Below are 26,086 nucleotides of genomic sequence, written 5' to 3' on the forward strand. Positions count from 1 at the left end.
TTTTCGGTATTTGAATTGCTTTTGAATAATGTTTTTTATCTGGATATAACATTGTTGCATTAGCTTTTTAACGTTACCAAGTAATTGAATGCATTTTATTACTTGGACTTTTCTAAACTCTTGCCCTATCCACTACTTTAAATGAGGCATTTACAAACAGTATTCAAGTTTGTATTAAAGGAAAGAATTAGTTTGACCTCTTTTTGATGGTAATGCATACATATAATTAAATACCTTTCTGTAACTGTGACACTGCTTTATTAGATCTATCAGTTATTTTTGGTCAATTTATATTTTAACATTATTTCTTAAACACAGTAAATTGTTTTAAAATAAAAGCATACTGTAGTTTTTATAAGAAAGCATAATTGTACCCCTACAATAAATTCCATTACCATGTTAAATTAGTGGAATTTACAATAAAGAAAGCATGGTGAGACCTGGCAAAAATGCCTCCTTTAGAATTTATAAGAGCTGCATGCATCTAGTAAGAAGATTATCAATTGGAAGTGCCAGATCTACAAATTACTCATTTTACTATTTGTATCACTGATTTTAAACGTTTGGGTGTTCCTTGCTGGTTAACGATAAATCTCATCCAGCAACTAAATGAACGCATTCTTAGGAACCATCAGAATTTGCACAGATTACAGTTAACAGTGATAAGTAGAATCAAGCACAGTATAAGCTTTTTTCAACTATTTGAAATTGTTTTCTTAAACATAAAGCTGAAATTTGTTAAACTATGATTTGGATGAACCACAATGTAGCATTGTGGTGGTTTTTAGATTGAAGGATGACTTTCTGCTACAACTCATGACTTTGACATTTTTAATGAGAATAAATGGGAAATGGAAAAGAATTTCTCAGTTTATTGGAAGCCCCCCTTGATTTTGAGTGTTGCCATTTATTGAAGACTTGGCCTTTTTTAGATTATAATTTATCTCTAAATAAGATACATTGTAATTATTTATTTAATGCATTAATTTAATTCCCTGAAGTCTTCCTTAGAAAAGAAAAGCCTAGTCAAACTGTAATTCCAATCACAAAACCTGAAACTTAATTTAACTCTTGTTTTCTTAACTATAGAAATCCCATTCATCTCATGAATGGGCTATATTTTATGAACAGAGCTACATTATTCTCTTGCAGCTTCCTGTAACTATACTCATGGCTATTAAATTGCATGAATTTTAATTCTATTACGTCTGCACATCTCTGGGCTTTTATTTTTCTGGGAAATATGGGAATTTTAATCAGTACATAATAACTTTTTGTACTTCCAAGTTAATAACAGAATAGTAGTAATTGCTTGGATTTTAATGAATCTTTAAAAACTCAAGAGTTGTTAAAATTACTTCTAAAGATAGAGTTCCATTTTTAAATTGAACACATTTTAAAAACCAGTTATGCTTGCTATTACGACATTTACATTTTTAGAATATTATGTGCATGTTGCCAACACTCTTAAGTAAAACATGGCTATCAACTGTGAAGGGCCTACATCTAAAATGTAATTATGGAAGAAAAACTTCATGAATTCTTGCACATTTGTGCAAATAATTATTTAATAATAATCTCATTGTTAAATTAACCAACACCATATGCTTTATGAGCTTTGACATTTTTTAGAGAAGTATTCTTAAAGTTGCTGCATTTTAAATTAATTACAATGGATAGTTATTTGGATGGGGAAATAAATGCCTGAAATAAACTGGCAGTGTGTGGTGATATTGGACCTTTAAAAAGCAATACAGATTCCTATGCTGTCATTTTGTCTTCTGCAAGTGCAGGTTTGTTTATATGGTTGACAATGCAAAAATAGAGGACAATTGGCAGCAGATTTGGGATATTACAGACCTAAACATTTAATCTTTAGCATAAATGTGTTAGAACAATTGTCTTTGCATCTTTTTACATTACTGATGTTGTTTATACAACTTTCATGCTAGATTATTTAATTATAGTTTTTTAAAATTAATTAACTGAATTTAAGAGAAGAAAGATACCATTGAAATAAATATCTAAGTAATTGCTATTCTAAACCCTTATTTCTTACTGTGGGGGGCTGGTATAGTATCTATTCCTTGCTTTTCATTTGCAAAAAAGGACTTGCCCAGTGAAAAATCTATGTAAAATCAAGAGTTGAACTGAGTATGTACTGCCATGAACTTAATGTAAACAAATAGTAAAGTTGTTGAATTAAGCCCATGTACATTTGTTTGTTTGAATTGAAAGTCTTGATATATGTGATAATTGAATGTAAAAACTTTGTAAATTGTAAAAAAGTCCAGGTTGTTCACTGTAACGAGGCAATTAATACTTGTCTGCTAGTTATATAGAGTACAAGAACTGCTTTACAATATGGGATGTACTTTGAGCGTGATGCCATCCTATCAGCTGAGTGTTGCAGATATTTTGGGTCATAGTATCAACCAGATGCAGTTTTGTAATCCAAGAAAAAGGTGAACCTATGGTCAAAAACTGCTTCCATGATGAACTTTTGAAAAAAGTCAGCTAAACTCCCTGGCAATCTTCAGGAACACTATTTATGACTAATTACTCCGTGATCTTTGATGACTATTCCACATGACAGCTCTATAGCACCTTTCATCATTGGCATGGACTTCCTCATTGACTGCTGCTTCATGGATGGTAACTTCATTGCTTTGGGTAGGGATTTAAGGTAGTCAAGGGACAAATACACAGTTTTTATTACAGCTCTTAACATCAGGCAACTATCAACCTTTAAAATCTTTGTGAAAATTCTGGTTCCAGCACTATAGCTCTGATTGTAGGTTAAGTGTTATATTCAGTGTTGGCCTACCTTATCAGAATAAACTGTGCTATCAATCCTCTCACAGACATATGTAAGGTAGATAGCAATCAATAGGATTTAGGGGACGATTTTCTGTCTCCAAATAATACAGCTTTTATTTCCTCCAGCAAATTTCTCAGTGATTCTAGCAGATAGCATCTAATACATTCATGATCTTGTTTCTTTCTTTAGAGATCGTGCCATAGCATCAGCTTGTTAAATAAATGTAATTACATAGCACAACTCAAAAGACTAGATTTAAATTTAGCAGCCAGTTGGTGATACTAGATTTGATAGTAAATGGAACAGAAGTGTTCTTATATTCCTGTAGTAGTTCAGTGGACCCCATTTGAACCAATTTACTGTTGGAATTCAGACAGGGTAGATTTGGTTCAACTTGTAATGGTTTTGGCTCTAAGATATTCTTGATTTTCAATATCCTAGAACATATTAAGTCTTCCCGTCAATAAATACACTTTCACATACCTCTAATCCTATGCTTCCTTGAAACAGTAATATGCTAGCAAGTTGTTCACTAAGGAATGTTATAAGGGCCCTGGAGGAAATGGTGATTAAAACCTTTATGTTCTCCAACATAAGGGAAAAGCAGAGGCACCATGTCTGATTAGGCAGAAAATTACACAGAATTTCTTAAGCAACTCTTGGGATGGCAATTGCCTTTTCTGCCTTGTCACACGTGCCACTGTGCCGTTTAAAAATTAACGTGGAAACCTCAGGTTTGTCCCCTCTGCCAGGCACATTAGCTTAGTGCTTCAGATGTCAGCCCAAGTCCCTGCTACCTCCTTTCCTGCTGCCCTGGAAGAGTATTTGTGCTGGAGCTGGAACTCCTGCATTCATTCCTCAGGTGATCATCCACATGAATTAGGTGAAACAGGTCTGAGCTTTGAAGGTCTGCATTTTAAGAACTCGCAGTAATCGACACATCTTAGTTAGCTAGTTTCTTCTGTTCTTAAGGAAATGTGGATCTCTTTCAGGCCAAGGTTTAGAATCTAGTTTTCACTAGATAGCAGGTTAGTACCTAGTTCTCATTTTAAAAAGAGGTGTGTGTGTGTGTGGCGGGGGGGGGGGGGGGAGCCTAATTAGGTTTGCTGGTTTTTTAAGAAACTAAATTCCAAAGCATGGCAGAATGCTATAGGTAGGAATTAGGGGAATCCAAGGTAAAAAAACCTTTTTCTTATGATTTGTAGCTACCTACTGTGCCTGAATTGGTGCCTGTGTGAGGATTAAGCCCTTAGTCTGCTCTTGCAATTACTCAAATGACAAGTTTAAAAATACTTGCTTTTGTAATAATAAAAATTGTCACCTACTCTTTTGAAGAATTTGTCTGTTTGTTTATAATTACCTGCATTATATCAATTTTCTGTACAATCCTTTTTTTTTGTATCAAGTATTGGAACCATTTACCAGCATGGACCTAATTAGATGGATCTAATAAGCTCTGTCACATAAGGAATTTACAGACGTGGTCTGCTTGCATATAGTATGCAAGGCCTTTGTACAGTGCATGATTCTTAACAAAACAGCAACCTGATAGGAAGTTACAGATGCTTAACAATAAATCAAATAACTATATAACAGTATGTGGCTTATGTGAACATAATTGAGGGAACATCAATGATTCTGCCAAAACTACAAACTTCTATTGTTCAGAATTTTAAATAATGATCAAGAGGCCATATAGTACTTGTCCTTCTTTACAGTATAAAGGCAAAAAGAAATTACTGATAAACAGGCATTATACATTTCCGTATATACTCATCTTTTATTATGGAGTTAGGATGAGTTCTTGTTTAACATTAGGTGAAGGCAATCACTTCAGGGTTTTGTTCAATATCTAGTATGGGTGTTTGACATTAAATGAATCTTAGCTTAAAACTTATGAGCAAGTTTGCCATGAAAGCAGGGGTTCATGTGAAAGTTCTAAATAAATGGTTTGACATTTCCCACACTTTTCAATGGCCAGCTCTCCAACTCAGTCCATCAAACATTGGGTTTGTTGTTGAAAAAACAACTTTCTTAAATGTGTTTGGGCATCCAACCATACATAGGCAATGTACTGCAGTGAGCAGAAAACTGATGGTAGAGAATTTTACACTTCTTGACCCATGAGACCCCTTTCAGAGATGTTCTCTGAAAAACAGCATCAATACCTTGGATACTGTAGATTTGTAGTGAAGAACTATATATCTCCCAATCTAGAATAAATGATGGCCATTAGAAGTGTATGCTCTAATTACCTTATTTTCTTCCCAAGAGTCTTAGTCCGTACATATTAATTTTTTTAAAATAATTCATGCCCTGGTTGGTGTGGCTTGGTTGGAGAATCATCCTGAGTACAATGAAGTCGGGTTCTATTCTCAATCAGGGCACATATCCAGATTGTAGGTTTGATCCCAGGTGGGGGCACATTCGGAAGGCAACCAATCAATGTTTCTCCTTCCCCTCCCTCTCTAAAATCAACAACAAAAAATCCTTGGATGAGGATTTTTAAAAAAGTATTTCGCCCTACCTAGTTTGGCTCAGTGGACAGAGCGTCAGCCCACAGACTGAAGGGTCCCAAGTTCAATTCCAGTTAAGGGCATGTACCTCAGTTGCAGGCTTGATTCCCAGCCCTGGTCGGGGTGTGTGTGGGAGGCAACCAATCAATGTGTCTCTCTCACATCGATGTTTCTTTCTCTGTGTTTCTCTCCCTCCCTTCCTCTCTAAAAAAAAAATCAATGGAAAAATATCCTCAAAAGGGGATTAACAACAAAAAGGAGTAATTCACATATTTGGTTCAAGATACTTACACAGGGTATCCCCCCAAAATATATATACACTTTGAATATCTATTCACTCCAACAGGTTAAATATGAAGAAAGAAACATCAATTGAGCTATCAGCTGTTAAGTGTGTGTACATTTTTTGGGACTCCCTGTATTTAGTTTTCCTTTATCACCATTGGCTCTAATATAACTACCTGTAGTATTCCTTTACAAGCACTGTTTATGACTTTGGACGTTACAAAGATCACTCCAACTGAAGGACAGAGAATGGACTACAAGATGCAAAACTGGAGGAAAAAAATGATGCCCTACACTACTACGTAAAAGGGATAAGTTCAAGAGATATTTAATAGGAATAAACAAGATTTTATTATTGACTATATTTGGGGGATGAGAAAAGATTAATTCCCATATTCTGGGCAACTAGGCTGTTGGGGATGCCAATGACAGAGAAAACAGAAGGAGCACTTCAAGGGAAAGATAATGAGCTCGCATGCGGAGTATGAAGCTCTAATAGGACTTCTACATCAACGGTTGATGAGTTTCAAGATGGGAGGTCTGCAAATTTCTATTATCTGTTGAGGGATAACAAATCACCCCAAACTCAATGGCTTAAAAAACATTATCTTGCCCTGGCTGGTTTGGCTCAGTGGATGGAGCGTCGGCCTTCGGACTGGAGGGTCCCAGGCTCGATTCTGGTCAAGGGCATGTATCTTGGTTGCGGGAACATCCCCAGTGGGGAGTGTGCGGGGGGGCAGCTGATCGATGTTTCTAGCTCTCTGTCCCTCTCCCTTCCTCTCTGTAAAAAATCAATAAAATATACTTAAAAAACTAAACAAAACAATATCTTGTTACTAAACAAGGACTGGCCGCCCATTGCATACAGAAGCCAATATTATGACACTGGCTTTTGAGAAAAGGCTTTATTGTGAAGTCACCAGCAAGGAGACAGAAAACAAGGCTCAAATCTCTTCTAATCCAGGTGAGTTTTAAGAGGTTAGGAGAAAGAAGACTGGTATATAAAAGCACTGGCAGGGCAAGTTTTGATTGAAGAGCTTTGGACCTTGGCCATTTATTGAAAGATATGGTAAGGGGCTTCAGCACCAGATCTTCCTGGGACAACCGATCCTTTGCTTCTGAAAGGGTTCCAGAGTTCAAGTTTTGGTCATGTCCCAGTCGTTTTGTTCTGGGAGGTAGGGGGAAGGGCAGCTTTGGTTCTGGGTGCAACTAGAGGTCAAATTGTCTCCTCTGAACATGCTTCAGCTGCATGACTTGTGGTTTTGGTTTGTGTCTCTGAAAAGCAACTCAATATCTTGTTAGAAATAGGACAGAGCCTGTCTGAACTGATTCTGCAGTTACAATCACACTTTTTATGGGTCAGGAATTTGGAAGCAACATAGCTAAATGGTTCTGGCTCGGGGTTTCTCAAGACTTTGAAGTTATCTCAAGGTTTGATTGAGGAAGAATCCACTTCCAAGCTCACTCACGTGGTTGCTGGCAGGTTGCTTGAGGAGACTTAAGACACGGTAGCTGACTTCACTCAGAGCAAGTAACATGAAGGAAAGAGAGCAGGAGAGATGGAGGGAAAAAGAACATTCCGGGCAGAAACTATAGTCTTTATAACTTAATCTCAGAAGTGACATCCTTTCTGCTACATTCTATTTGATAGAACCAAGTCATTAAGTCCAGCCCACACTCAGTATCAAAGAATTTGTGAGCATGACATTTTTTAAACCACCACAATACCACATCCAAATTATTAACCTTCCTAAAGCACAGTTCATCACCACCTCCTCTTCTTTTCTTAGCACCAGTTCAAAAACCTTGTACGATTCCTCCAGAGTATAAACCCTCAGCTAGACAACAAAAATTCCTTAACCTACTCTTCTAGCCTCATCTCCCATTCCTCCCCTCTGCACATTCCTGATCCCGCTACTTACTACTTGCAAACACCACCGTGCACCTTCTCCTGACTTCATACCATTCCCCTGGCCTACCAGCCTGGTTCTCAACTTGAATGCAGGCGACACATCTGACCGCCCTAAGGCTCTTAACACATACTAGAAAAACTGATAAATGAAGCTGAATGTAACAATTCATAATCTTGTGCTCAAACTAGTTTCGCCTTACACTAGATTCTAGAATAGATAAGTGAGAGTAAGTAACAGAGATTTAAGAAAATTTCTTCTAAAATGGATCGAAGACAAAGTCATTATTAGAGATCAGCCGAATACCCCATTCCTCCACCTTTGGCAATGTGGAAGGAGCATTTTTGGGGGGAAAACAACTGATATGGAAAGTCTCCTCTCATTCCTTCTCTCTCAAACATTTCCACAGCTAGTTCCAAAAAGACTACAACCATCCATCCTGAAGGTCCATTGAAAAGCTCCTAAAAAGAAAAAACAAAAACAACGAAGAAAAACTCCCAAATAAACTATTTTTTATCTACATGCTGGAAGGACATTCCGAGTTAAAACAGATGAGGCAGAGCATTCTGTACTGACTTGGCCAACCTCCAAGACACATTAAGAGAAAAAAACCGCCCGGGGCCCGTGTTTCCCAGTGGTTAGAACCCAAGGGTCGCGGGTTCTTCCAGGTCAAGGGCACTCACTACCTGGGTTGCTGGTTCACTCTGGGGGTGCGCGCAGGAGACAGCCAGGCAATGTGTCTCTCTCTCACATCAATGTAAAGAGAGAGAAAGAGAAAAAGTCAATGTACAGAACAATAAGTAGACTTGGCTACACTTGTTAAAAAAAAAGAAAAAAAAAAAGACCAGACCCAGCCATACACAGAGAGAAAAAATGACACCAGCCATACAGAGAGAGAAAAATTACAACTATTTCGTAAACATGCCTTGAGTACCCTTGGCAGGTTCCCAGGGGCAGTGGTCACTTCTGGGGAAGCGGGGCGGGGGGAGATTCCGCCGCATTCCGGCCTGCACGCTCGGTGTGGACGCTCTTACCTCCCACCTCAGAGGCTCTGGCTCCTCGTTCGGGGCCCCCCACCGTTTAACGACGCGCGCGGTGTTTCCCGCGCCTGATTCCACGTAATTCTCACCAGCGGTGGGGAGGTTCCCGCCACCTTCGTGTTGGAGGAGACTGGCTGGACAGCGTCAGTGGTTCCCCCAAAGTCACCGGACAGGTGGGTGGTGGGGCCAGAACGCCCCGCTCTCCTCACGCCCCTCCGGGCCTGCCCAAAGGCGGGGTCCACGGAGAGCGGGTGACCTCACTGGGTGCATGGACAGGCCTCCTCTCCCGCCTCCAGGAGCTTGCTCGATGTCTTTTGTGAACGAGAGAGACCAAAACGTCGCCAGGCTGCTCCCCGAGCCTTACGGAAACACGGGGAGTTGTCACCTCAGAGACTCCGACTACAGGCGGAGCCACACACTCAGTTTGCTCGCGCCCGCCAAACCTCTACGACGCGACGCCCGGAAGTGACGCGAGGACACGCCCCACGCTCCCTAACTTCCGGCTACAGGCCTGGGCTCGCGCATGCGCCTGGGGAGCCAGGTGTGGTGTTCCGCAGCCGCACGCCAGTCTGCACGCGGCGGAAAGAAATGGAGGACTCCGCTTCAGCACCACCCGCAGCCTCAACCGCAACCCCAGCCTCAACCGCAACTCCAGCCTCGACCTCAGCAACCCCGGCCGCACTAGGGCAGCTGGATGAAGAGCAGGTAAGAGGCCTTTGGGAGGGGGATTCGGAAGCGAGGTGGCCTTGGCCTTGTGGTACGCGGGGTGCTGGAGGCGGGCCCGCGCTTCCTCCGATTCCCCGAAGATTTGAGGGTCACTGGTCGCGGTACTCTCGGCCTGCCCGCCCTTCCATGCGCACGGGTAGGCGCTCGCTTACCCCGACCCTGCGGCCTGGCTCCCTTGAATTGGAATGCAGGTATATAGCTTGGGATTCTTGAGCGAGGTGTAGCTGGCTCTACTTCCCTACCGTTTGACTGTGGCCAAGTCGTTTAATTTTGTAAGCCTCGGTTACCTCGTATTTAGAATGGGCTCTGCTGCCCTCCGCTCTCCAGGATTAGAGGAGGCAGTGCGCGTGCGGCGCTGTAGCCAAGGGCCTGGCGTACAGTCCGCGCTCGCTGAATGCTAGTTGCAATGTGATGCGCGTTTACTGGGATCACTGCCTTCATCATCGCGGGCGGGGGAGGAAGCATGTGCCATCTGGCACTTTTCTGCAGACGAACGGAGGGTTCTGCATTCCTGTGACTACAAATTGTAGGATCCTAATAGCTATGGTTTTGGAGGTTGCCTGTTAAACTAGAAATAGAGCAGGAAAAAAAAAAGGTAAAAGCTGTAGGAAGAGGGCAAATGCTAAATTGGATTGAGATTTAATTTACTTGTCTATCTTCACTTTACAGACCAGAAAGGCAGTGAAAACTCTGTTGGCCCATTCCAGGTCCAGGAAAAACGCGAATGGATTGCTTTTGAATGAGAATGAAAATTTATTTTTAATGGTGGTATTATGGAAAATTCCAAGTAAAGAACTGAGGGTCAGATTGTAAGTTCTGGTTTTCTGCCTTTGCTGTTTTAATCAGTCAATTCTGTGTAGTGTTAACAGTCGTGATTTAGTTTCTAGTGTAAACTTTGCAAACTCAAAAATAAAAATCTGAGTTGATACAAATAATTGTGCTTTCCAAAAAACACAGAGGAATTCAGACAAGCTTAAATTTTTTAGAAATTTCACCAGTCTGGTGGACAATTAACCTAAGCAGTTCTATTGAATACGAAATCTATTTTTTGAGAGAACAAAAGTTAGAATAAATTAAACAGCTTTTGTACTTTAATAGAATCTGTCATCTTTTCATGTCAAACTACTTCCAAGCTAAAAACCCCTGATGTCCCGGACTCGCCTCTTTTAAAATATGTTTTTATTGATTTTAGAGAGATAGAAACATTGATGGGAGAGAATATCAACATCGATCAGCAGCCCCTTGCTGGGGATTGAGCCTGCAACCCTGCCATGTGCCTTGACTGGGAATCAAACCAGTGATCTCCTGGTGCATGGGTCGACGCTCAGCCACTGAGCAACACCAGCCAGGCTGAACTCGCTTCTTCATACAGACACTATTTAAAACTTGGCAGTGACCTCCTTATAGAAAAGAAACCAATGGCAATTACACATTCTCATTGCTAGGACTTTTAGGTCAGAGATGCACCTCTGCAATTGCCAGGCGTAATAAATAAAAACACAAGTAATTTTTTAGTATAAGTAAGCCCCAGGTAATACTTGGGACCTATTTTTAAAAAAATTAAAATGTAACTGGGTGTGCTGTCTTCTGTCTGACAACACTGCCTTTCTGTGGAGTCCCTCATTTCCTGAGTATCAAAAAGCCAGCTGTACTAAAGAAAGCAGTGTATAGGGTAGTTAGTTTCTTTTCTGGGAAGGGGAGGAGGGACCAAGAATGATTACAAATTGGAAAGAACCTTTTGATCCTCAAACCCTTCAATAAGTAATGTTTACAAACCTGCCTCAGCCAGCTTCCCTTACTTATTGCTTTATGTATTCCTCCTGCATTCTGTTTTCCATACATTTGCTCAGGCAGTTTTCCCTTTGGGAAAGCCCCCTTATTTTCTCTGGAATATTTTCCCCAGCTGCTCACACCTTTTTGGTGATTTTTGTCACTTACCAGCTTCACAGTTCTTCCCACATCGTTTGCCAGGTCATGCTACTACTGTGTATTACTATCTCTTCTTAAACAAAGAAACTGTTTCCTTAAAACATACAGGCCTAGGAAGTGCATTAAACCTTTTTTTTCCTTTTCTTTTTAACACAGCCTAGTAATCATGCCATGTCTCTTGGTCCCTGTTGGTTTGCTCCATATTTTCTTTTCAGCTCTTAAGAGCTCTGTTATTTATGGAGCCCAGAGTTTTCTCCATGGTAATTTCTAAATCAGATCTGCCCTGCTGGAAATCGATTCTAGCACATTATAGGATGAGTACACATATAGTAACATGTGAAATAATAGTTATATATGCACTATTCTGGATGTCTTTGTATTTGAACTCTTATTCTATCCCAAATATTAATTGATATTTTGACCTATGGGTATTTGTGGTGACTTCCATCTTAAATCTCTGTGCTATTGAAAGTCAGACATATTTTTAAAATGTTCTTAATATAGAGAACATATACACACTTTAACAGCTGATAGCTCAATTTTGAAGATTAAATGTATTTTAATAAATACTGCCTTTATAATTATTCACATTTGGGGGAAGCACCCTGTAGTGTTTACTTAGATAAGTGTGAGTGAAGTTTACTGAAATGACAGTAAATTGATTGTGTATTCTATGGCGTATAAACACTTTCTCTGTACAATAATGCTTTATTCCGTGGTTTCTTCTGTATTTTGCAGGCCCTTGCCTCATGGTATTCGATCAGATTTAGCAGATGTCTGTTTATTTACTAAGGACGAACCCAATGCAACTCCTGAAAAGACGGAACGTTTTTATAAGAAGCTTCTAAACAAGCATGGAATAAAAACCATTTCTCAGGTAGGGAGCAGTTAATATTTTCAAGATAATGAAAAAATTTGAGTCAAATGAAGCGAAAAATAATGCATGGCTGTATCACCTAGTATTTCTCTCCTAGGAATTTAATTTAACTTTTTTCTTTTTAACTTAATTCTCCTTGGCTTTAGATAGGACATATTCCATCTTTCATCTGATGGCTCAGCTGTCCAGGTTTGTTGATCCACGAGCTCACTGTGTACACGAGTACCTTTCTTGAAGATTTTACAGTTGTTCCATTAGGTCATTTACTCTGAACTTCTGGAGCATCCTGTGTTTGCCTCTGACTTGGCATTTCTCACCCTGTCTTACAGTTGTTGGTGTCATTTCTTTAGCTGAGGTCGTCCCATCTTATTTGTCTCCATGTTCGTGGCATTTAGCATAGTGCCTGGCGCATTTTAGGCACTCACGTGTTCAAAACTGGCTCAAGGACATTTTAAAATCTGAATACAAATTGTTCCCTGAGTATTTCTTGTAGTTGTTCATATTCTTTTTGTGTTCTGTGTTTTGTAGATTATCCCCCTCCGAACTTTAAAAAAGGAGTATAAAGCCTATGAGGCCAAGCTCCGCCTCCTGGGTAGTTTTGACTTGTTCCTTTCTGATGCAAGAATCCGGCGGCTCTTACCCTCACACCTCGGGAGACATTTCTATAAGAGAAAGAAGTAAGTTTCTGAGCAAAGACTGGACTTGAGCATCATAGAATTTATAGGTGTATATGCATTGTACTCTAAATGTCTGTGTCGTTACAGAGTTCCAGTACCTGTCAATCTGAAAGCCAAGAATCTTTCCCAAGAAATCAACTCATCAATAGGTGGAACTGTCTTAAACATCTCTAAAAGTGGTTCTTGCAGGTAGGTAAATGTATACATGTGTTTAATCTTATACTTAATAATGATTTTTATGAACATTTTTTATAAGATAGCGCTAATGAAACCAGGTCCTTCTATTAAAACTAAAATCCATTCCTCAGACGTATTCAGTTCTCTAGAACAATGCTATCCCATAGAACTTTCTACAGAGATGGAAATGGTCTGTATCCCTGCTGTCTCCTACAGGAGTCATTAGCCATATGTGGTTGTTGAGCACTTGCATTGTGGGAACTATAGCTGACGAACCAAATTTCTAATTTTATTTTATTTTAATTAATTTAAATAGACACATGTGGCTAATGCTTACCATATTGGATAGGGCACCCCTAGGTTAAGGATAGCAGGGAGAATGAGATTAAATGCTTAGAGAACATCCATATAGTTCTGGGCTTTCATGTTGACCAGCATCATATTATCCTTTAATGTGAAGACCTACTTCAGTCTTGGTTTAAACATATTCCAAATTATTTCATAAAATACTTAGTCTGCTGATGTGGTCACCTGTGGTGTGGGGATGGGCTGCTGCCAGTAGTGTAGAACTGTAGAGTATGGTCCTTTCTCCCAAAGATGCCCAGGAGCCCATGTGTATGTAGTGGTCACACAGACCATAAAATAGGATCACCAGGGTTTCTTGACCACACGCCAGGGAGGGTAGTCCTTGGCAGAGTGGTTCCAGGTATGGCAGAACAGAATTTGGGCAAAACACGTGGGCTCTGATGTTGCCTTCTGCCTTCAGGTGGGAAGTCCCTTATTTGAGTGTCATTAGGTAACTGAGAAGAGTTGTTCATCAGGCCTGGCCCCTACTTTTTGGTTATAGGCTGACATAAGAGTAGTGGCTCATGGGAAGCAGTTAGCTAGAAGGTCTGAGGCCTGGTTCATGGGATTGGTGAGCAGCTGTGAAAAGGGGACAGCACCATGAATCCAATAAAGGAGTAGAAATCTGCCTCTAAGGTTTTTCCAAGCCAAGTCCAGAGCTTAAGAAACATGGTGGAGAGCTAATAAAAACAATACAAAAACATAATCATTCTTTTATCTCCATTCTTACCCTTCCTAACACAGTTGTTTTCTACCTTCCTTCCCACCCTCCCCTTATGTCCACCCCTCTTCCTCTTTCTCCCTCCTCTCCCCCTCCCTCCTGCTGTTTTTCCATCTGCAAAGCCAAGAGTATGCTTGCAGGTAGGCGGCAGCAGACATAGAAGGTGATCAAAGCCCCTGTCTCACCCTGCTTCTGAGACACTGCCCTTTTGACTCCCATGGTAGGGAGGATGGGGACTGGCAGGGAAAGTGGCTGAGCATTCGGCACTTCTGGGCTTCCCACTTGGCTTATGTCTGCACTCTGTTTCAAATGAAGGGATGGTCTTGCTCTTTGCCAGAAGACTGATACTGTAGGAGGGAGGAGAGCTCTTTGGTTTAGAGGTGGCAGCTGGGTCAGGGCCGTGGAACTCTAAAGACAGCAAAGCAAGCAACCCTTCCAGGAATCATTCCTTTCAAAACAGTCACTACTAGAGGTAATTGTCCTCAGAAAAGCTGTGGGCTGATTCCTGGACCTGTTTTCCTTTTTAGGTCTGTATATCTCTATTTCTCACATACCTGCCTATGCCTTATTTTGAAGAATTATTTTTAAAAATCGTTTTTGTCTGAAACTTAAATTTCAGCACTATCCGCATCGGTCACACTGGAATGCAGGTTCAGCACATCATCGAAAACATTCTTGCTGTTACGAAAAAGCTTTCACAGAAATTGCCAGAGGTATAGTCTTGCAGATGCATCAATTGATCGTTCATTTAAAAGACACAAAGCATGTGTAGATTACATTACTCTTTTTTTGTTTGTTTCAGAAGTGGGAGAGTGTGAAACTCTTGTACGTGAAAACTGAGAGATCAGTTTCCCTTCCTATCTTTTCTTCATTTGTCAGCAGTTGGGGTGAAGCTAAAGGAGTGAACATTTCTAGACTGAAGAAAGAAGTAAGTAGAATTTTAAGTACTGGGTAGACTTAGTCAAGGATGTAAATGCTGCCCAGAAGAGAGAACCAGGTTGCCATTTCTGCCTGGCTTTTGTCTTGCAGTAGTTTTCAGTGACTGTGGTTTTGTGTTCATTGTTCCCTCTTTACCTATGAGATAAGTTAATAAAGTACAGTAAGACATACATTTATGATAAGGTAGGTGTTTTAATTTCTCGTCAAAGGCCTAATTAGGCTTTAAAAGGACCTATTCATTGGCAAGATGAGCTAAGAGAGTGGAAATCCAAAATTTAGTTTAAGTTCATTGGTGTTTATGGGCAAAATTTAAGATTCTATTAGGCTAACACGTACCTCTTGTTTTTGGTTGGTAGGTTTTTGGTGCTAATAGGTACTATTGCAAAAGAAACCAGAATGAGCATTAGCCAGTTGCTCAGTAGGTAGAGTATCGGCCCTCGGACCAAAAGGTAGTGGGTTCGATTCCTGGTCAAGGGCACGTACCTCGGTTGCCCACTAGAATCAATCAATGTATCTCTTTCACATCGGTGTTTCTCTCTCTCCCCACCCTCTCTCCCCTCCCGTTTTCTTAAAAAAAAAACAACAAAAAAACACACAATGGAAAAAATATCTTCAGGTGAGCAAAAAAGAAGCCAAAATGAGAGAAAATTGAAACTGGGTCTATCTCCTCATTTGTTCATTTTTTCTTCAGCCATGTTTATCTTGTCCAATGAATTTTTTTATTTTGATCTTTTTATTTTTTTACTTCCAGAAGTTCCATTTTTTGTTCATCTTCAAATTGGCTTTGCTTTTTTTGGTTTGCTGTTATCTAGAAACTAGAGGCTCGATGCACAAAATTTGTGCAGGAGCAGGCCTTTCTTTTCCTGGCTGGAGCACTGGCTTCCCTCTGGCACCCGGGACCCGGGCTTCCCTCGCAGCCCCTGCTTTGTCCGGAAGACGGTTGTCCTGACGTCTGGTCTTATTAGCATATTACTGAAGGTTGTGGCATTTGGAAAATTATTTGTAGAAATGACTTGAGGTGTAGGAAGAAGATCTTATCTCCGGAGGACTGACATTTACATCTGCCAGGCACCTTGGGGCACTCTCAGTTTAGGCTTGCGCATCAAACCGTGGTGCTAAAGTTGTAGGACTCCTTCCTGCTCATCTTTGCCCTGAGGGTGGAACTCATGGGCTCTCAGCTTATCGGTCATGAAGAGGGGTTCCTCCTAGAATCCCTGCCCAGTGTGGATGCTGGGATTTGATATCCCTTTATACACCGCCTCCACCCCCTATTCCCCACATGGTGGTTAAAACAGAAGTCAGTGATTAGGAGATACTCTCTGGGCCAAAGTGGATTCTGGACTTACTTCATTGTGCCCTCGTTAATTTCTGACAATATAATCAGCTTATCGATGCTTTTTTGGAAAAATTTTAAAAAACATTTTACCTTGCCTTTTTGTTTTAATTGGGAGGGTGATCCAAAATAATATAGAGGAAGCAAGAAGGCTGGATTTTTTTTGCCATTTGTCAGCAGAGTCATTTGTGGGCTTTGTAAAAATGTTGGAATTGCTGGTGAAAATGGAATTTGGATGCTATTATAGGTGTTATTTAACAGTACTCTGTGGTAAGGATTAAGTACCTCTAGCTATGTAAACTTTTTACTCTTAACTTTCCACCATAACTTGAAGCAGGAAAAGAATGGTCAGGGATTTTTTGTTTTTGTTAGCTTTATTGAGATGTAATTTATATCACATACTATGCAATCTGTATAATTCTTTTTTTTTTTTTTTAATATATTTTATTGATTTTTTACAGAGAGGAAGGGAGAGAGATAGAGAGTTAGAAACATCGATGAGTGAGAAATATCGATCAGCTGCCTCCTGCACATCTCCCACTGGGGATGTGCCCGCAACCCAGGTACATGCCCTTGACCGGAATCGAACCCGGGACCCCTCAGTCCGCAGGCCGACGCTCTATCCACTGAGCCAAACCGGTTTCGGCAATCTGTATAATTCTTAACTCACCTGTCAATGAGATCGACTTTCACAAAACTTGTGACTGCATAACTCAGATACCCAGATTTTGAGTATCTTATCTATAAGTTAACACATAAAATGCATCTGTGGCCATGACTCAGAAACAAAGTGGCGATGGGGTTCAAGTACTGGTAATGGGGTTTGTTTGCTCAGAGCTTGTACAGGCCAAGGCCCTTTCAGGGAGCTTATGAATAATCAGAACTGCAAGTGTCATTTATTTTCCAACTAAAGTATCTCTTACTAAAATTTTGGGTTTTCGGTAGGAAGCAAAGAGAATATTAAAACTAAAAGAAAAAACAAGACGAAAGGAGAAGAAAAGAAACAGAAAGCCTATGAAACGGGGTAGAAAGTCTACATCAGCCCTACCTACAGAGGAGACGGCCTCTAAAACTTGTGGTTCTCCAGTGAAGGGCCCTGGACCCCAGGAGAAAGAGACCCCTAAGCCTGAGAAGAAAGAGACCTGCAGAATAAAAACCGAAAATAAAGTGCAAGTTGAATCTGAAGAAGAAATCCCATTGCTGGTCCCAATAGGAGAAGCTCCTGCCAAAGAAAATGTAGAGGTATGTTTGCTAATGTTTAATATCCACAGTGGATTGATTTAGTGGCCACTGTGTGTCCTACAGGCACTGCTGAGTGGTGAATGTAAGATGGGAGGCACTGTTTTTAGGGAAACCTGTTCTACCAAAGATTTTGAACTAAAAGAGAAATACTAGAGTAAACCCTAAGAACCCAGGAGATGGTTACCATGAATTACCTGACCTTTTGTTTAAATATTGGAGCCACAGTATAGTAAACACAGCCCTTTGTGTGTATTGGAATCAAGGGAGACTTGACCATATTAATCTAAGAAACTTTGCCTGTGTTTTTAAAAAGCAGGCCACGGTGGACATTTGGGCAGTGGTTCAGTTTCTGAGGGTGAGTCCCGGATCACTTACCAGGGGAACCGTGGGTCCTGGACCCTGCCTCTAAAATCCTCCAAACACCCCACCCCCAATGGTTCTTAACAGAAATCTGACTTCCTGAGTTTCAGAGGAGGTGATTTAAAGGAACTGGGTTTTTTATTTTTGGTCTTTTGGTAATGCTTTTACTCTACTCATAGTATCTGTCCAAACATTGGGAGAAAACCTTGAAAACAAGGGGAGAAATAGGTCCCTAAGAGTCTAGAAGATTACCAACCACCCCCCATGTGTGTAGAGAGGACTTTTGGTCCCTCTGTGTGTATCCTGGGCCTATTACAGCACATTACCTGTTTTGTATTTCGTTCTAACAGTGACCCTTAAACTCTTCGATAGTAAGTACTACCCTCAGAGCACTACTGGATTTTTTAAATATCCTTAAAGTTAACATAAATGATCATGCTATTAACCGTGTGCAGTATAATTGTTTTTAGAAAAAGTAAGCTGTTTGCTTATAATGGGGCTGGCAGGTAATATGTTGGAATTAAAGAGTGGAAAGCCTAGCTGACAGGGTGTTGTCTGTCAAGAGCTATAGAAGTATTTATGCCCTTTGAATCCATCTAGGAAATATGTTTGGCAATAAGATATGGAAGTTTCATCATTGCTCATTATAGAAGCAAAAAATGAAAAAGTATTATGTACCCTTGCAGTAGTTTTTGAAAAATTACTTGAAATAATGTTTGGTAAGAGTTTACAGTTCTTAGGAAATACTAATAAAATAATTGGGAAAAGGGCATAATACTTGGAGTTTTTATTTTTTTCCACAAAAGAGGTTTATTAAAGGGGAAATCAAGGGTTTTTGGACATATAGTAGACACCCAACCTAAACTAGTAGAAGAGGAGGGTCAGAGATTCTCCAGAGGTGAATGAAGGCAGTGGATCCTTTAAAATGGGTGGGGAACGTCTGGCCTGAGGGCCTTTTAAGTCCCATGATAACATTTGGTCTGGCCCTGCCAAGGCATTAGGGTTGAGTTCATTAAATATTTGACCAAATATAGCAGACTAATTTTTTTTCTCCAAGGTGACTTTTTATTTTTTAAAATTTTATTGGGGTTGACATTAGTCAACATGAACATATACGTTTCGTGTGTGGATTACTAATTTACAAAATCTGTATATAGGACCATGTGCCCACCACCCAAAGTCAAATCTTCTCCTGTAACCTTATATTAGGACCCCTTTTTTCCCCCACCCCTTTCCTCTGGCAGCCACCACACTGCTGTTTGTGTTCGTAAGTTTCAGTTTTATATTGCACATATGAGTTAAATCATATAGTTCTTAGCTTTTTCTGTTTGGCTTATTTCGCTTTGCATAATGTTCTCAAGATCCATCCATGTTGTAAATGATGCTATTTCATCCTTTCTTATGGCTGTGTAGTATACTTCATTGTGTATATATACCACATCTTTATCCAGTCCTCTGTTGTAGGGCACTTTGGCTGTTTCCAATTCTTGGCCACAGTGAATAATGCTGCAGTGAACATAGGGGTGCATGTATCTTTGCGTATAAATTTCTAGTTTTTTGGGTATATACCCAGGAGTGGGATTGTTGGGTCGAATGGTAGCTCTGTTTTTAATTTTTTGAGCAATCACCAGACTGCTTTCCATAGTACTTGTACCAGTCTACATTCCCACCAGCACTGAATGAGGGTTCCCTTTTTTCCACAATCTCTCCAACACTTGTTGTTGCTTGTCTTGTTGATAATGGCCTTGCAGACTAATTTTTTAAAAATACATATTTTATTGATTTTTTACAGAGAGGAAGGGAGAGGGAGAGAGAGCCAGAAACCTCGATGAGAGAGAAACATCAATCAGCTACCTCCTGCACGCCCCCCACTGGGGATGTGCCCGCAACCAAGGTACATGCCCTTGACCAGAATCGAACCCGGGACCTTTGAGTCCGCAGGCCGACGCTCTACCCACTGAGCCAAACCAGTTCTGGCTGCAGACTAATTTTTAAGCTGATAATTTTGTATGGCCCTTGGCAGAAAAAAGGTTCTGTACCTCTGCTTTACAAAAATGAGAAAGAAGGGATTTGGAGTGTGTTGAGTGAAGGCTTTGGGGAGAGAGCAAGAGCAGGGCATATCCGAGGAACTGCAATAAATGGCTACAGTGTCAGTGGTGGAGAGATGGGAAGGACAAGGGGAAAGCCAAGTGAATAAGAAAAGTTGGAAATGCCAAAGGTCTGGCTGGGGAAGTAAGGGTAGACCAGATCTATCAGCTAAATTTTCAGTGTTTTTCAGAAGTCTTTAAGCCACTTAAAGATTGGAAGCTTTTGGAACTGATACAGAGAGAATCATGTCTCAGAAATAATATTCCAGCTTCACTGGAGACCATGGATTAATCCAGGAGAAAAGTGGTCATGGAGTGTCAGACTAGATAAGTGGTAGTGTCAGACCCGGACAGTGGAGAGAGCAACAAATGGATGAAACTGATGAATTTAAGAAGCAGATTCAGCCTGGCCCATGTTGCTCAGTGGTTGAGTGTTGACCTATGAACCAGGGGGTCACAGTTCCAGTCAGGGCACATGCCTGGCTATCTGGCTCGATTCCCAGTAGGGGGTGTGCAGGAGGCAGCCAATAGATGATTCTCATCATTGATGTTTCTATCTCTCCCTTTCCCTTCCTCTCTGAAATCAATAAAAATATATTTTAAAACAAATAAGCCCTAACCGGTTTGGCTCAGTGGATAGAGCGTCGGCCTGCAGACTGAAGGGTCCCAGGTTCGATTCCGGTCAAGGGCATGTACCTTGGTTGCAGGCACATCCCCAATATGGGGGGTGTGCAGGAGGCAGCTGATCGATGTTTCTAACTCTCTATCCCTATCCCTTCCTCTCTGTAAAAAAGTCAATAAAATATGTTTAAAAACAAAAAGCAGCAGATGCAGCAGAATGTGGTGAAGACTGGGTTGTGAGGTCGAGAAGAGGAAGTGAAGCAGGGGAAGAAATGGAGACAGGAAAATATTGGCTAGTAAGGAGATTAATGGCCAGAGGAGGAAGCCAGGTTTATAGAGAGAAAGAGGGGTGTTGATCAAGACCAAGTATCTTCTGAGCTGTTGTCTTTATGGACCCAGAAAAACCTAACTTTCTTCTTTATTTAGATGCAAAAACATGCCACAGGAGAGAAGTCTCCAGTAAAGAGTCCTGGTTCCAACCCACCTCGTGGGAAGAAGAGAAAGGCCTTTCCAGCTTTGGAGATGCCGAAAGCACCAGAGCCCAAGACCCCAGGTAAAGGCCCAGGGAAGAAGCCAAGAGTCAAAGAAGAAGTGGAGAAGCAAAGAAACTCTCCTTTGGGGAAAAAAGACCCAAGACAGACGCCCAAAAAGCCAGAGGCCAAGTTCTTCACTACAGCTAATAAATCTGCAAGAAAAGCTTCCCACACCCCCAAACAGTGGCCCCAAAAACCCAAAGTGCCCCAGCCGACCTAAATACAGTGACTTGGCCAGGAGGAAACATCAGAGCTGCCTGGAAAGCTTTTGAAAAATAGCCGGGTCCTGACCCCTGTCACAGCCTTCTTTCTCCAATATTGAGACCTGGACTTAAAACCTCACCAGTGATTCTGATGTATGTTTGTGGGTGTAAGAACCAGTAGTTTGAATAATCCATTTTTTAAATTGTTCTTTCATCTATTAGCTAATATAATAGAAATTACAGTGCTTTTATTAAAGTGTAACATTTGCTTCTGAGTAAACTATTCCGTATCTTGTTAGTTTTACTTGCATGCCTGTGATATGACCTTTTCCTTCTCTGGCTCCAGAACAGCAGTTTGTGCAAACATTTCCGAAGCTTGTCTTCAAGTCAGTGGTGGGCTCCCTGCATGCAAATCAACTGTGGAATTTATGGAACATCTCAGGTTTCTTGGCCCATCATGCGGAGCTGGTATATCTCCTTGGGTCTTAGGTGGTGGTTGGCCAAGGTTATAAACCACTGAGTTAGCATATATTTGGTGAGAAAAATTGACATGGCTTCATTTATAAAGGCACCAAATTGAATCCTGCCTTCTTGAGGCAAGAAAATACTTAACCTCCTTCAGCCTTCCAGTCTTCCTCCAGATTACTCCTCACCCTATAAAGAGTTGCTTAGATTTGGCACCTCTATGATAGGGAACCTGGAAGTGGAGTCTTAAATTTGGGTGATTGTTAAATATATGCCGACTTCTCGGGTGCACAGCTTTTCAGTGGATATGAGTTGGGGTACACATCACTAGTAGGAAGTGATGGGTTCCTATAGTATGGGAAGGTCAGCATGAGACATGCATCCGAAGATCACCTGGTTCAGAAGCAAAGAATAAAACTTGAGATGGTTCTTGGCAAGTCGAGACAGTTGTTGCTTTTTAGCCCCACAAATTAAACTAATGTTAACTTTTTAAATCATGAAAGCCTCTAATATACAAAAAAAAAATTTGTAGGTTCACTGTCCTTATAGGCTTTTATAAGTGAATAGAAGTGTGTGTTGTAGGGGTTTAGCTTAATTGAAACATTTTCCATGGAGACTAGGTTCTGTGGGAAGGTGTTCGGGTAGACTTGTTTCACTTACTCAGAGGTGAAGATTTAAGTGCTGTTTTGCGTAGGGCAAAGAAACAATCAGATAATGTGGTTTATGTGACAACTTTCTGGGGTTTTAAGGTTTTCTAATTCCATCCTCTAGCCAAGTAAAAGATTTTGTGGCACCAGGTGATTCTTACATCTAGGCAATTCTTAAAAGTAGGTGTTCTGTTTGTGTGTGTGTGTGTTTTATGAATTTTTATGAATTTCTTTGAGCCAAACTAATGACATGCTGGGAAACGATCTCAAATGCTCCCTTCTGTTTTTTGTTTTTAAGACTTAGAATGTTTAGAGCAGTTTTAGGCTCATAGCAAAATTAAGATAGGGAGATTTTCCATTTCCCTCACTTGCACACATGCACATCCCCCAATCAGAAGAGTATGTTTACAACTGATGTTTGTGATGTGTCACAAGCCTACCTTGACACATCACTATTAGCCAAAGTCCATAGTTGACATTAGGGTTCATGCTTAGTATTGTACATTCTATGGGCATGGGCAAATGTATAGTAACATGTACCCACCGTTATAGTATACAGAGTATTTTCACTGCCCTAAAAAGTCACCTGTGGCCCTAGCTGGTTTGGCTCAGTGGATAGAGCGTCAACCTGCGGACTGAAGGGTCTCAGGTTCGATTCTGGTCAAGGGCACACTCTCGGGTTTCGGGCTCGATCCCGGTCCCCAGTAGGGGGCGTGCAGGAGGCAGCCAATCAATGATGCTTATTGATGTTTCTACCTCCCTCTCCCTCTCTCAAATCAATAAAAAAAAATAGGTGCTGCACCTATTCATACCTCTCACTCCCTCCCCAGAGCCCCTGGCAACCACTGATACTGTTACTATCTATAGTTTTGCCTTTTCCATATTGTCATATAGTTGGAATCATACAGCATGTAACCCTTTCAGACTGGTTTCTTTCACTTAGTCATATGCACTTAAGATTCTTCTGTCTTCTCATGGCTTGATAGCACATTTCTTTTTTGTGCTGAAAATATTGGAATATTATTGTCTGTCGTTTTTGGCAATTATTAATAAAGCTGCTAGAAATATCTGTGTGCAGGTTTATGTGCTTTGGATAAACACCAAGGGAGTGATTACTAAATCATGAGTATGTTGGTTTTGTAAGAAACTGCCAAACTATCTTCTGAAGTGGCCTTACCATTTTGCATTCCCACCAGCAATGAATGAGAGTTCCTGTTGCCCACATCCTCACCAGCATTGGGTGTTGGCCATTCATATAGGTGTGTTTTAGTTTGCATTTCCCTGATGATACTGATAAGGAATATGCTTATTTGCCATCTGTATATCGTCTATGCTTAAGTATTCCTTTTTTCTTCCAGTCTGTATTTTCCAAGGTGTCCTTAATGAAATTATTTTGATATGAACACATGCCAGCCCTCCTTCACTTTACTCCTTTAAATGTCTGTTATTAAGAACAGAGAGAAAATGTTAAGAAATCCTTGGGGCGGGGATAGGGTGGCACTTGTGGAAAATACACAGCCCTGGTCCCACTGCAAACCTAAGTTGGTGGGACCAAGGAATCTTTTTTTTTTTTAGGAAGTGTTACTTTTTATTCACATATTACAGAGGCAAAGCTTCTTGCACAACATGAACTACACACTGGGCATGGTATTTCAGCATTGATCTCTTTCTGGAATCCCTAGACAAGTTTTTGCAATCATACTCGTTTTGCATACAAAGTATGTTCTTTACATCAAAGTACATATTAACAAAAACACGTTCTAGAAATCATATACCCTCTAAAACTATTTAGTGAAAAAATCCTTAGAAGGGAATTTTTAAAAATAATACAGCCATTTGATAAATATTTTTGTAGAACTTAAAATGAGGTTTATTTCTGAACATTTATTTAGCAATATTCCCTTTATCAAACAGTTCTGCAGATGAATGGCAAACACGTTTTTCTAAAATGAAGTAGCACTGGAAAATAGCCAATAGAATTTTTTCAAAGAAGTCTAGCCTTTACTTGAATTTCAAGAAGTTGTAGCTACATACTACATTAGTAAAATCTGAAATAAAGTTATTCCATATTAATTTTTTCACAGTTTCTTTAAAAAATATTAGTGGAGATAAATTATCTACCAACTTTAAAAATCTAAACTTATATTCACTGAACAAAAATAAATTCTTTCAGAACATTCATTGCCTGTTAACAGCAAAATACTATAAGCATTGCATGTTAAACTTTCCCAACACCTCATTTCTATAAAACAGGATTAAATATAAAATGGGATAAATATACTCAATTCTTAATGGAAGATACATTTAACGCAGATTTAAGTGAAACCCTAAATCTTCTCAAAAACAAAACACTACGGAGCGCCTAAGGCAGATTCGCTTCAAGGACTTGCGTGCATTGAGCAGTAACTGACTTCCAGGCATCAGGCCTTTGTTACACCAACTGCACCGAGTCTCAGGGAAAAGAGTCATACATTCGAGTTTGTAATTATGAAAAAATGTCTACATTGGAAGTAAAATGCACCTTCAAAACATCTATCTTTAGTTGTCAGAAAAAAATATATTTGTCACTATCTGGCCCAGAATGCAGTTAATAAACTGGTTTTAACAAGAGTTCTTCCTTTAATTTCACGAAAACCTGCATTTTCTACTTTGTATATTGCTTTTATTTGAATAAAAGTGAGGGGGGAGGGAATAAAAGCCTCCAAATGACAGCAACCTCGTGCTTTGTGGGAATAAATGAAAAGGGCGAAGTTATGCATCTGGAAATGGCGGCACGGACCCTGGTCTGAGTGGTCAAAGTGACAGCGAAGCAGGACTAGGTTTTGGCCCAGCCGTGGGCAAACTACGGCCCGCGGGCGGGATCCGGTCCATTTGAAATGAATAAAACTAAAAAAAAAAAAAAAAGACCGTACCCTTTTATGTAATGATGTTTACTTTGAATTTATATTAGTTCACACAAACACTCCATCCATGCTTTTGTTCCCGCCCTCCAGTCCAGTTTAAGAGCCCATCGTGGCCCTCGAGTCAAAAAGTTTGCCCACCCCTGTTTTGGCCACAGGAGCCTCAGCTTTGAGAGAAGAAGTCGAGTTGGAGAAACCCTCCGAGATGCTGCTGCTTTGAGCAGTGCAACTGAGAGGAGCTGAGATGGAACATTCACCCACAAGAACTCCTTTGAAAGGCTTCCTAGCCTTTGGGGCCAGAAGATCCATTCACTTGGCACATAGGGCTTTTGTGGACAGAAGCCTTCAACATCTCCCTTTTAGGAGTAGTGGTCCTTTTTGGTTAATAAATGCTCAATCGTTAGGGTGTGCTCTTTACAAACCCGATGAGTAACACTTCAAGCTTTAAACCAAATTAAAAGTAAAATGCTTGCACAGCACACAAAAACCAACAGTTAGAAACAGTAAGTTTATTGTTTGACCAAGCGCTCTTCAGGGTAAGCAAGTTATTACACAATATATCAACAGCAGCCTCCTATTCAAAATTCCTCTAGGTTAATTACCACGTCTTATTTCTGTAAACAAGTTAAATCTGTCTGTATGCATCTGATATCTACTTTCACATGGTAAGTCCTTTCCCACTAGGTGTCGAGGCAGTCAGCTTCCATGGCTCTGTCGCCACGCAGGAAAGAC

The 26,086-nt window shown here is 40.5% G+C and overlaps 1 protein-coding gene across 1 annotated transcript; it reads left to right on the forward strand.

Moving 5' to 3' along the window:
- The first annotated feature begins 9,102 nt into the window (after positions 1-9,102).
- On the forward strand, positions 9,103-23,521 carry RSL1D1 (ribosomal L1 domain containing 1). Its single transcript, XM_070412965.1, has 9 exons — positions 9,103-9,277; positions 9,968-10,107; positions 11,966-12,104; positions 12,633-12,781; positions 12,869-12,970; positions 14,644-14,737; positions 14,827-14,952; positions 17,242-17,538; positions 21,033-23,521. Exons 1-9 carry the CDS (start codon positions 9,161-9,163, stop codon positions 21,357-21,359), a joined length of 1,491 nt encoding a protein of 496 aa, XP_070269066.1. The 5' UTR covers positions 9,103-9,160; the 3' UTR covers positions 21,360-23,521.
- The last annotated feature ends 2,565 nt before the right edge of the window (positions 23,522-26,086 follow it).

Source organism: Myotis yumanensis, unplaced genomic scaffold (genome assembly GCF_028538775.1).
Source record: "Myotis yumanensis isolate MYYU_CA2020_CCGP unplaced genomic scaffold, mMyoYum1.0.hap1 SCAF_4, whole genome shotgun sequence".
In the NCBI taxonomy this organism is placed as follows: domain Eukaryota; kingdom Metazoa; phylum Chordata; class Mammalia; order Chiroptera; family Vespertilionidae; genus Myotis; species Myotis yumanensis.